At 45.4% G+C, this 12,832-nt stretch overlaps 1 protein-coding gene across 2 annotated transcripts in view; it reads right to left on the reverse strand.

Annotated features, from left to right (window-relative positions):
* Window positions 1-12,832, reverse strand: part of LOC116513624 (glypican-5-like) — a 347,795-nt gene that overhangs the window by 246,976 nt on the left and 87,987 nt on the right. For both annotated transcript variants that reach the window (XM_032224782.1, XM_032224783.1), the window contains exon 3: window positions 7,776-8,470. In XM_032224782.1, coding sequence (XP_032080673.1) covers window positions 7,776-8,470 — 695 coding nt within the window. The remainder of the gene's footprint in view (window positions 1-7,775; window positions 8,471-12,832) is intronic.

A 12,832-nucleotide genomic window follows, 5' to 3' on the forward strand; every position in this document is an offset into this window, starting at 1 on the left:
TAATATATGTTTTACATCTTGGAGCGAAGGGAACGAACGCGACAACGGGTATGTAAAACAGCAACCTTTATTAAAAACAGAGTGACTGCAATTCAATTCTGGCGTGGTTCGCGCCAAACATTTATACCTCCGGGTTTGAACAAGGAACCAATGGGCGTCGAGTGACTCGACCAATCGGGACGGAGATTGAAACGGCTCCGCCCGGGAGCCAATCAGAAGGGAGTCCTTATTCCAGCGCTTGTATTCCCGCGCTGGTATTCAACACCCCTCCCCCCCTAGTCAAGAGTTCCCTAGGAAGGACAAACATAGTCTTGTAAGTAGGCGGGACGGTGACGTTCTCGTCCCGACCTTCGTGGCTCCCCGGCGGTTGTCGTCGGGGGGGGAACCGCCGGCGGAGATGTGTCTGTGGCAGGGCGGTGAATCTGCGGCGCGGCCCCGTGAGATGGCGCTGGCCCCGGGTCCCGTACCCGATGTCCATTTGTCCGGGGTGGCGTCTCCGTGGCAACAGGAGTGTCCGACAGTGGCCCCGTGCAATCTAGTTGGGGTGTCGGTTCAGAGTTTCGATAAGGACTTAGGGAAAGGGGGTAGCCGGGTGAGGCACGTCCGTCCGAAAAGTTCGTATCGGCTTGCCCCCTATTCCCCGGATGGAGACAGTCCAATGGGGGGAAGGTCATCGAGGGTGGCTCCTGCTGCGAGTGGATGTCTGAGGGGCTCGGGCCGTCTGTTTCCGCGGGGAGGCGTCGCCTTAACTGGTCCACGTGGCGCCTCCATTGTGTTCCGTCGGCCAGGCCGACCCTAAAGGAACAGGGGCCAGTCAGAGCTGTGATGGTTGCGGGAACCCACCGTGGGTCCCCAGAAAAGGAACGAGCCCATACAGGATCCCCTAACTTAAACGCATGGGAAGGGAGGGCCCCCAGGTTACTCGATAGATCCCCTGCATAAAGTGGATGGAGCCTGTCTAGGGGGGTTCGCAATCTTCTACCCATCAAGAGCTCCGCAGGACTTTTATTAGTCGTTGGGCAGGGTATGGAGTGCTGGCTCAAAAGGTATGCCGCCACCCTTTCTTGCCAGTCACCCTGGTCCATGCGGCCCAAAGCTTCCTTGGCTGAGCGAACTGCGCGCTCCGCCCGGCCGTTACTAGCTGGGTGATAAGGGGCTGTGGCTGCGTGTCTAATTCCTTGTTCGACCAGGAATTCTTGGAACGTGGTGGAGGTAAACTGGGGCCCATTATCTGAGACTATCACATCCGGTAACCCATGGGTGGCGAACATCTTACGAAGGGCCCTCACTGTACTCTCTGCTGTGGTGGAGGTCATGATTACCAGCTCCACCCACTTGGAGTAAGCATCGACTACTATCATAAAATTTCGGCCGTGGAAGGGGCCGGCAAAGTCGATATGTAAACGGGACCATGGGCCTCTAGGGATTTCCCACTCACGAGGGGCGGCTGTGGGGGGATTCGGCCTAGAGTTTTGGCAGATCCTGCAACGGCCTACGTAGTCTGCAATTTCCGAATCTAGCAATGGCCACCACACATAACTACGGGCTAAGGCTTTCATTCGCGCTATGCCAGGGTGGTTTTTATGAAGTGCAGGCAGGATTCGTGCCCGCAAGGCTGTGGGGATCACTACCCTATCCCCCCAGACAAGACAACCCCCGTGAAGGGCGAGTTCGGCTTGTCGTACTTTAAATGGTCGAAATCCTTCCGCTACCTTTTCCGTAGGCCACCCCCTCAAAACCCATGAAGCTACTTGGGATAGGACGGGATCAGCCTTTGTGCAAGCTGCGACGTCCGCGGCAGAGACGGGGAGGTCGGATTCGGCGATGGACAAAATAGAGAGAGCGGGCACGTGGGCTGTATCCGTCTCTGGCAAGGGGCAACGGCTCAGGGCGTCTGCGTGCCCTAGCTGCTTCCCCGGACGGTATAACAGCGTATACGAATACGCCGTTAGAAACTCCGTCCAGCGTGTCATGCGGGGAGACAAGATGGAGGGGGTTGGCTTGTCGCCTGCCAATAACCCCAGAAGCGGCTTGTGATCCGTGATAAGGGTGAAATTCCTACCATAGAGGTAATCATGGAAACGCTTAATGCCGGACACTGCAGCCAGGGCTTCTTTATCGATTTGGCTGTAGTTCCGCTCCGTAGAGGAGAGTGTCCGGGAATAGAAAGCTATGGGGGCCTCTGAGCCGTTCGGGAGGGCATGGCTCAGGACCGCCCCTATGCCATAGGGAGAGGCGTCGCAAGTCAGAACTAGGGGCATCCTATCGCTATATTGGATTAGGACTGCCGACGAGATCAAAATGTCTTTTATAGCCGCGAACGCGTGCGCTTCACGGCTACCCCATTTCCAGGCCGCTGACCGGTCAAGCAGTCGGTGTAGCGGCTCGGCTAGCGACGCCTTATGGGGTATAAAGGGGGCGTAAAAGTTTAAAAGCCCCAGGAACGCCTGCAATTCCGCCCTAGAAGTGGGTGTAGGTGCGTTTTTGATGGCGGCAATTTTGGAAGGAGAGGGGTGGATGCCTTGGGCATCAATAAGGAACCCTAAGAATTCTACTTTAGGAACGGCAATTTCGCATTTGCTGCGCTTTAGTTTCAGTCCTGCCTCCCTAAAACGTGTGAGAACCTCCCGCAGTATTTTTAAGAGTTCCGAGTGGTTGGGGGCTGCGACCAGGACGTCGTCGAAGTAGGGAACGACGCCTGGGAGCCCATGGAGCAAACGCTCCATGAGGCTCTGAAAAATCCCCGGGGCCACCGAAACGCCGAATTGGAGGCGGCGACAACGGAAAGCCCCGCGATGGGTGACGATGGTCTGGGCCGTAGCCGCGTCGTCGTCTACGGGAAGCTGCTGGTAGGCCTGTGCCATATCTAGCTTCGCAAAAATGCGGCCTTCCCCTAAGGAATGGAGTAGGTGTTGCACTACGGGGACCGGATATGGGTTAGCCTGCAGGGCCAAATTAATGGTCGACTTATAGTCGGCACATATTCTCACCGATCCGTCGGGTTTGACCGGAATGACTATGGGGGTTTCCCAACGGGCGTGATCTACGGGCTCAATTACCCCTTGCTCTATAAGCTTGTCAAGCTCAGCATCCACCTTTGCCCTCAATGCGAAGGGAACCCTGCGTGCCTTCAGCCTAATAGGAGCAACCTGGGGGTCGAGGCAAAGGGAAATGGGAGTGCCCTTATAACAACCCAGTTCCCCATCGAACACATCTGTGAACTCACTTAGAACGCTATCTACGGTAAGGGGGACTACCCTATGCACCCCCTCTATGGTGAGGCCCAAAGCGGGGAACCAATCCAACCCAAGGAGAGCGGGCAGATCGTTCCTGACGATTAGAACTGGGAGTTTCCCCTTAAAGTCTCCGTATTCCACCCGGATGTGGAATATTCCTGCCGTGGGAATCCCATTTCCCTGGTAGTCTAGGAGGGAGACCCCGACGGGGCGCAATTTACTCTGGGAAACCCCGGGACAGAGGCGTGAAAACAGGGCCCAAGATAGTAGAGAACGGGAAGACCCGGAGTCCACCTCCATTCGGCAAAGCTGACCTTCGAGTCGGACGGCGGTACTGATTTTGTGATCGCCGGCGGGAACGTGGGAAGCCTGGTAGACCACGCAGTCGGCGCTAGAGGGCTGGTAGGTTGAGTGACAGTCCTCAGCTCGCCTTGCGGGAGGTGGCTGTTGGCGGCGTTGCGGTGCCTGGCGCTGGTCGCTGGACTGCAAAAACGATGGAGCTGGCACGAGAGCCCGGCAGACCCTGGCGAGGTGTCCTTCTCCTCGGCAGCGGCGGCAGACGGCGGAACGGAACGGGCAGGATGCGCGGCTGTGGCGGCCGCCGCATCCGCGGCAAAGTACGTTTGAGACTGACTGAGCGGGCGTCGGTGGTTGCTGATGTGGCCTCCGCTTCGGCTGCGTCCTCATTTGTCCGACAGTTTCCTCCTCCTCATCTTCGGCAGGAGAGAGGTCGTCGACGAGGTTCGTCTGGGTGGAAGGCCCCGCGGCGGTTTGCGCGGGGGGTTTCAGCTGGAGGCGTTCGATGTCGGCCGTGGATTGTTCGGAGAGCTCCGCTGCTCGCGCAGTCTCCACGGCTTGCACCAGAGTGATTTTGTGGTTCCGGAGCATTCGGCTGCGCAAATGCACGTCGCGGACCCCGCATACAAACTGCTCCACGAGGTTCTCCTCCAGGTCTGCAAAATCGCACTGGGCGGCCACTGTGCGCAAAACCTCCAGAAACTGGCTGATGGATTCGTTGGGCTTCTGCACCCGGCGGCGGAAGGTGAAGCGGCGTGCGATCAGAGAGGGTGAAGGAGCGTAGTGGTTCCTCAGCCTGGACATCAGCTCGTCCCACCCAAGTTTGTAGGCTGGCCTCGGGGTGGCCAGGGCTCTCGCAGAGGCAAACATGGAAGGCTCACAGCAGGACAAGAAGAAACTGCATTTCTCCTCGTCGGTCTGTGCCTGGTTCTTCGATGCGATTAAGTAGCACTCGAAACGCTCCATGAAGCCATCCCATGACTCTCCGGCGGATCCGAATGGCGCGAAAGGAGGAAGCGCTGTTGCCATCGGTGTAAGCCAGAGAGGGGGAGGAAGAGGGCGGAGAAAAAAAAATTTGCGTTCGCTGCCGGAGTTCTCAGCCTGAAGATAGCGTTCGTGCTTGTTCAAACACGGTGGCAGCTGGCTCGTTCTTCTCCGTGGTCGTGGGAATCAGAATCCCACCTTCGTCGCCAGTTTTACATCTTGGAGCGAAGGGAACGAACGCGACAACGGGTATGTAAAACAGCAACCTTTATTAAAAACAGAGTGACTGCAATTCAATTCTGGCGTGGTTCGCGCCAAACATTTATACCTCCGGGTTTGAACAAGGAACCAATGGGCGTCGAGTGACTCGACCAATCGGGACGGAGATTGAAACGGCTCCGCCCGGGAGCCAATCAGAAGGGAGTCCTTATTCCAGCGCTTGTATTCCCGCGCTGGTATTCAACAATATGCATTGTATAAAATATATTTAATTCATATATCATAATAATTTCTTAAACAAAAAGTAGGTTTTTATGCAAAAAAATCTTATGTATTCTGTTATAATTTAAAGTCTGCAATCTGCATGTTGAAAATCTAGATTAGAATAGCTTTATTAATTATGTAAATATGTTGCATACTTAGGAAATATAGCACATATTCTGAATATGCATTATTACTTTCCTGAAGTAACTCAATAATATGATTTTTGGAAGAGACAAAAACATATGAAGAATGGTTGCAGGAATTGGTATGGCTAAAAAAAAAGGAGGAGTATGGATGATATGATGGCAGTAGTCCAGTATTTGAGTGGCTGCCAGAAGAGGAGTGGGTCAATTTATTTTCCAAAGCACCAGAAGGCAAGACAAGAAGCAATGGATGTTAACTAATCAAGAAGAGAAGTTTTTAAGGAAAAACATCCCTACAGTGAGGACAATTAACCAGTGGAACAGCATACATTCAGAAGTTGTAGGTGCTTCATCACCTACAGATTTTTAAGAAAAGGCTGAACAATTGAAATAGTATAGGATCTCCTGCTTGAGCAGGGGGTTGGACTAGAAGACGTTCAAGGTTCCGTCCTGCTCTATTCTGATTGAGAATTCAACAAAAGGTCTGACAATTGTATACTATAACACATTCTTATAAAGAAAATAATCAAAAAATACATATTTGAGAGAAAAGTAAGCCATTCCTCATTCTAAAACAACTTATTCTTGAAACAGGCGTAATAAAAGACTTAATTTTATATCATAATTATATATTACAATGGAGAAAGAAAAGTTTCCAAGTCATACATGCTAAGTAATACCTACAGATGCAAAATTAAAAGTGAAATTCCAACCCAAATATGTTTAATTGAATTAATCTTCAATTAATCTGCACTCCTGCATGTAAATGATATCAAATGTGTACTTCAATTAACTTTCACTCAGTTAATTATCTAGTTTGCAGCCTGAAAGGCAGAATGAAAGAGAGTTCTTAAATAAGCAAAAACTTCATTCCTTAAGTTACCATGAATGGTTTTACAATGCAATAAAGTAATTAGACAGTTGTAGGTCTTTTGAAACTAGAATGTTTTGATGTTTTTTCATTTAAAGGCAAGCTATTTGTTTCACAGTGGCAAGCTATGTAAAGCTTCTAGAAACCATTCAACTTTTAGATTATACTAGTTCAATCTTTCAATCCTTCTTTATCCAGTTAGCTCCCATGCATACCAATTATATTAATAAACATCCAGACATACTACCACACCAGTGGGGTTCCACCACAAAACCGCGTTCGACTAAAGCGCGCTCGACGAAACCGCGTAGCTGACATCATCACAAGGCGACAACAGCGCGGAGACAGAAGCACGCTGTAAATGCTAAACCTAAAATTAAGCCCTAAACCTAAACCTAACCCCCCTAAACCTAATCCTAAACCTAACCCTAAACCCAAGCCTTAACCTAACCCTAAACCTAACCCTAAACCTAACCCTTAACCTAACCCTAAACCTAATCCTAACCCTTAACCTAACCCTAAACCTAACCCTAACCCTTAACCTAATCCTAAACCTAACCCTAAACCTAACCCTAAACCTAACCCTAAACCTAACCCTAAACCTAACCCTAAACCTAACCCTAAACCTAACCCTTACCTTAAGTTGAATCGGCTTGCTTTCAAAGTGCTATTTAAAGCGTCCTTCTTTCTCCGCACTCGCTGTTGTCGCCCTGTTGATGACGTCAGCGACGCGGTTTAATCGGGCGCACCTTAGTCGAGCGCGGTTTTGTCGTGCCACGCACCAGTGGTGGGTTATGACTGGTACACCCGGGTACGGGCATACCGGTTCCTGCTGGGAGCACCAGGTACCAAGTATGGTGCTCTGGCTGGCCCACCCACGCTCCTTACCGATATTTGAAGTGTTCAGGCTTCCACGCAGGCACACGGAGTACACGGCACTTGCACAACGCTCCGCCAAGCAGCTGGAGCGTCGCGGAAGCATCACGGGTGGTAAGTACACATGCGCACATTCATGTGGTGGGTGCCCGGCCCCGTTGCACCGGGATACGGAACCCAGCATTGCCCCACACAAATGTGAGTGTGCCAGTGGTTCTCTTAGCACTTGTCTCAAGACAAGAAAGACAAGTGGGAATCCTAAAGTAACAAATTGTCCAGGCTGTCTATTAATAAAGAAACAGAATCCCCTGGAAAGTTTGAATTTAAAGAAACATTTAGTGTTCAGTAATTCATCAACCTGGATCTCTAATGAGAATATCAAGAAAAATCTTAATTAAACCTAGGCCTTAAACATAAATGATTAGTTTTTAAAAGTTCTTTGTATGAATTACCTGTTAAAATATACTGAAGAAATAGTATAATAATAGTATAATAATATCATGACCAAATGGATATTTTGGTACATTCACCATTATGATTACACTCTATATTAAAATAGCCATAAAAGATAAATAACTGTGCTGATAAGTCACACTTAATTGATCAATGCACTATTGTTAATGTACATTTTACTGCTTTGTATTTCCTTTTTCCATGGACCAACATGGTTGCTAACATTCTGACTTAGGAATGCTTATCTATCTTTTAAAATAGATGTATCTTAATGAGCTTTATATTAACTTACAAGCACATGAGAAAGGGAGGAATTACTTGATTATTTACTTAAGTGACAGTAGACAGAAATTTAAAGCATATGCATTCCTCAAAGATTAAAAGCAGGAGCAGTGACAGAAATGTGCAGATAAATCAAGTACACATACTTACAGTCGCTGATAGCTGGGGTCCATTAAGTTGTGCCTGTAAAATGGCCTCATTGATTGAATACCGAATACCCAGCAGTGCCAGTTCTAGATCATGAGTTACAGCCATTTCATTGGTGAGGTATTCCAGGGTATAGATATATTCCCTCCAATGAATGTCCAGCTCAGATACACTGGCAAAACAACCTCTCATCACATTTAGGCAATATCCTTCACAGGGCCTGATGAGAGTCAGACCTTGGCAGTGAGGACAATACTGCATTTTCACAAGGCCTCGGATACATTCTTTGGTCAAAACAGCATGTTCAGTGGCATTCAGCACTTCAACGCCCATTCCCAGGGCCTGGTTGAATGTTCTGCTTGCCCTCAGAGACTTTGCTAGCTCCATAACAGCTTCTTTGGAATAGCGCCCAAATGGATTGATGTCTTGTCGTGTTTGTCGCAGACATTCCATATATTCTTCTGACAAGTCCGTCATGCCAGGGTTTATCAAGCGGGTATAAACCAAAGGGAAGAGGCTGTCGAAGAACCGGAAAAATGCTTTTTCCACTCTGTTTTGAGCACCCAAGAGGTAGAGAGAGAGGTCTGTAAAAAGTTCTTTCACGGGCTCAGCTGCCTCCTTTGACATGGATCTGTAGACAGTCTCAAAGAGAGAAGCGGTGTGATTCTCAGCAAAACGAAGCAGGGACTCAAAGGCTGCTGCAGAAATACATTAAAAGTGAAGGGAAAGTCAGTGTTTCCTTAATACAGCTCAACAACTTGGAACTAAATATTATACCAGTACTAATTACTATTCAGTTGTTTTACAAGATACCTAGGCATTTTCTTTCTGCTTCACAAATAGGGACAGTTGAAATGGGGCAGGGGATTCTCACTGCTTTTATTGTTTTCAGTGCTGCTTTGTTTGAGGCTGACATAGATTCTCTAAATGCTGGAATACCTGGAAAAGGCTGGCCCAATTCCCAGAATCTACCAGTCCTGGGTTTGCTGAAGAGGTGAAGTTATACCAGTGGTGGGTTTCAAAAAATTTTAGAACCTTTTCTGTAGGTGTGGCCTGCTTTGTGGGAGTGGCTTGCCGGTCATGTGATCAGGTTGGCGTGGTTTGCTGGCCATGTGACTGGGTGGTCATGGCCAACTTGTAAAATGTGGTGAAATTCACTTAACAACACTCTTGCTTAGCAACCACAATGTTGTCTCAGAAACTCTGGCATTTGAAGCACGCAAGTCTTAAAGCTGTCAAGTTACAAGACGCTTGCACCCCTAACCCTTTAGAAAAAAAACCCGGGGGTGTTCAAACTTGACAGCTTTAAGACTTGTGGACTTCAACTCCAAGAATTCTTCCTCTTGCTCTTCTTCTTGATGATGTGCGGACGGGCGGGGGGGGGGGAGCTGGAACCGATTCTAAACAGCATTGTAGATTTGTGGAACCTCTTCTATAGAAGAGGTTAGAACTGGCAGGAACCCACCCCTGAGTTATACTGTACATATACGGGATCGTCAGTTGGAGAAGCTGGACTATATAAAGACTTCTCTAAAGCTAAATCCATGGTGAAGCAGAGACAATAGCTCACTGACCATTTTTGTTTTCTGTGCAAGATTCCCAGGTTCAGTAACTGGCATCTCCAATTAGGACCAGAAATCTGAAATCTTAAAGAAATGTGGTCCAATGCTGTACAACCCTGAATCAGTTCCTTTCAAGACATGAGGCTGACTTGTAGCAATTCTCTTTTATCCAAGCAAAAAAAATTTCCAATTCAAGATTCAGCAAATGTTTTAATTAATTCAGCAAAGGGTTCTTATAGCCTAAGACTTCACATTTTGCTTAATCTTTTTAGCAGTTAAGGAAAAAGCTTAGTCAAGGAACAGATAAATAACTAGAACAAAACTCCCCTTTTTACAACCCTAAAATTCGTTAATTCAGGGTAGACTCAGGGCAACTGAATGGAGCTGAGAGTTTACTGGCCGGATGCCCTTCCTAATGACATGGGGAGTTCACAGTAGATATTTTTTCTTTGCGCCCTACAAGAGAAACATTTGCTGCTACCTAGGATTGAAGTCTCAACTTTCTGAGTGGGAGGTGAGTGTATTTACCACTAGGCCACCATTCAAACAAATAACTGGAATAAACCATAGCTGTATAGTTTATTGCTAATACAGTTTCTGAAGATGTATGTGTAACATGTTCAATTTTAAAGCTGACATTTCTATGTGATCAAGATATCACAGGTTAGCCACTGATTAAATGATTGGAAGCAGATTTCATATGTTATAATATTTCAAAACAGTTCTATTAGCTCTTTGAGAAACAGTATAAGATTATAATAACTTACAATTTGAATGTTTTTGTAATTCTATGACCCTTGAAAAGAAAAGAAAAATCCAATTTCAGTCCTACGTAGCTTGCCAAGTAATATATTGAGGCAGCTTTTACCACTCAGGTGTAAAATTGTAAAAACTGCAGTTTATAATGGAAAGACTGACAACGCAAAAGTTGCAGTATTGTAAACAAAGCTACTGAACTCTAAGTGGAACAATATTTTCTAAAACACCCGTTTAATATTGTTGGTATAAGTGGGAGGAATGAGAAATGTTGGGAATGTAGGATCTTTGTATATAGTTGAATGAATGTTATCTCCTCACAATTTATTTTGTTCCCAATTTCAATGGTTTATGAAGGAAAGTAAAAATGGAATATCACTGTGGCACACTTAAAGCTGGGTCATTTTTATAATCTGTAACCCTAAAATCAGTTTTTTTCAATAGTTATGAGGTCCATGATATAAACAAATTGGTCAAATGATGTTCCCAGCTATCTCATTAGAAAAACTGTGCTATGCACTCAGATCAGTATCTTCTTTTATAAAAAGAACTTTATTTGTTTTGTTCTGATTGTATAAAGTATGAAACTTCTCATCTTATTTGAAGCATTATTGAAAGTATAGCTTTCATATATGTTTCAGAATTCTAGATCAATGATCTGTCATGGCAAAGTCATTTAGGTACATTAAATAACACAGTTGGCTAGCTTATATAGAAGTCATATTATCAAACTATATTCATGCAGTAACTCAGCGTTACATACTGTATGACAAACTAATCCTACCAGAGCTGAAGAAGCTTCGATTGGAGAAGCGAATATGTCTTCAAAGAAAAAACATAAACTCCAGTTGCCCCTTGAAAAAGCACCTTTGGGACAACCATGACCTGGATCACTGAGAATCTCCATAGACATAATCCTGCATCACACCTCCATAAATAATTATACTCCCCAGAAAACACATGGCAGCCCTAACTCAGAAATTAAATTTCCATTTCCATTTTCAAAGGCTCTCTGGAAGAGCAAGGCCTATGTCACCTTTGAGACACAAGTAGTGATAGAGATTTTTAGAAGGAAATGGGAAATGTCTATTTGTACATTGGCCAGAGTTACCCTAAAAGGAAACAGTCAGTTTCTAAATATGGTATATAAATAACAAAATAAATAAAAAGATGTTCTAGAGGAGTAGAAAGGCTTGTCTACTGGATCCCTGATGCCAACAATTACAGGTGGGAGAAACCTATTCCCTCATCATCATTATTACTGGATGGGTAGATTCCATACAACCCATGTTGTTAGCCATATTAGAGTTAAAAAGTGACAACCACAACTTGGAAGCCTAGTAGCAACAATGCAGCTCCTGCAGTAGTGGCATCACGTGGGCAGAATAAACTTAGCCCATCATTACATTGGTTGCTGCTGCTGAAGATAAAATTAACCAAGGAAACAGCTTGACATAACAAACTGGCTTCAGATATGCTTAATGCTTAGCAAAATGCTTAAGAATATTCAGTAAGTTACAAACAGCTACTCTGGCCCTTGAATGCAAATTCAGGAACTAGTTACTGGAAAGAGCTTGAAGTCAACTCCTGAATATTACTCAAGGCTTGCTGACTAAACAAAATAAATGCTAAAAATATCATGTTGGTCTGAGAGTCGGTTCTGTTTCTGTCTTTTAATCTAAATAAGATCACTATATAAGCATTTGCCTAGCCCTGTCTTAGTGGACATAATCTTGTATTCCGCTCCCTGCACAGTTCAATAAAATTGATTCAAGCTCATGATCTGGTCTCCACTTGTCATTTAGGTCAGGGTGTTTTCCCCTTTCATTCCAGGTTAGATCAGTTTCTAAACAGTCTTTAATCAGAGTGAGCTGTAGTATTTCAGACACAAAATAATTAAGGCCACAAGTGATTATAACAAAGCCTTTCATTCCAGGAACAGTGCTCAAGATGAAATTGAGCCAAGGCCCTCCACTTGCTCTTCCAGAATGAGTTGTAGCATTTTCAGACTTTTAATCTTTGGTTTTGGGTAGGTCCTGTGCAGAGCAGGTTCACAAACCAGGAGATTGACTAGGATCTACAGCTCCATTCAGATCCTTTTAGACTCATCCTGGTCTTAAAAGATCTTAACAGTAAGCATTTCCTGCACAGTCCAGAGTGCATATAAACAGTTGGGTATCTTCTGCATAGTATTAATATCTCACAACTTGCTGGCGTCATGCAGATATGGACCATAAGGATTATTGTTGTTATAATATATTTTCTCAGTACTGTAGAAATCAAACAAGCTGTTTTTTGTGGATTGTAATTGTTCCTTGTCATTATTATTATTGGCTAGATTATGAAAATGAAACTTTAGATAAAGATTTAATTCATTGTGTTCTATTTTTAACACAAGAGGCTTTCTCCCTCTCAAAAAGTGTAACATTATATTCAGGAAACTATTTTTTTATATAAAACGCACTGGTGTTTAGCAAGAGCAATATTCTTGTCTTTACGTGTATGTGTGCGTGCACACATATGTGTGTGTTATATAAATATATAACATTCTCTCAATGAGCCATGTCATTTTGTGAATAGCCTCCACATATTTTTACCCTATTTGCTTTACTTTTTTAATATTAGTGAAAAGGAGAGTGCTGAAATATCACAAGCAAATCAAACTACATCTGAATTTGTTTGAACATCAGTTTCTTTTGTTAGTTTTCATTTGTCCAATTGACTCTACTTTAGAGCTAAAGG

This window comes from Thamnophis elegans, chromosome 10 (genome assembly GCF_009769535.1).
Source record: "Thamnophis elegans isolate rThaEle1 chromosome 10, rThaEle1.pri, whole genome shotgun sequence".
Classification (NCBI taxonomy): domain Eukaryota; kingdom Metazoa; phylum Chordata; class Lepidosauria; order Squamata; family Colubridae; genus Thamnophis; species Thamnophis elegans.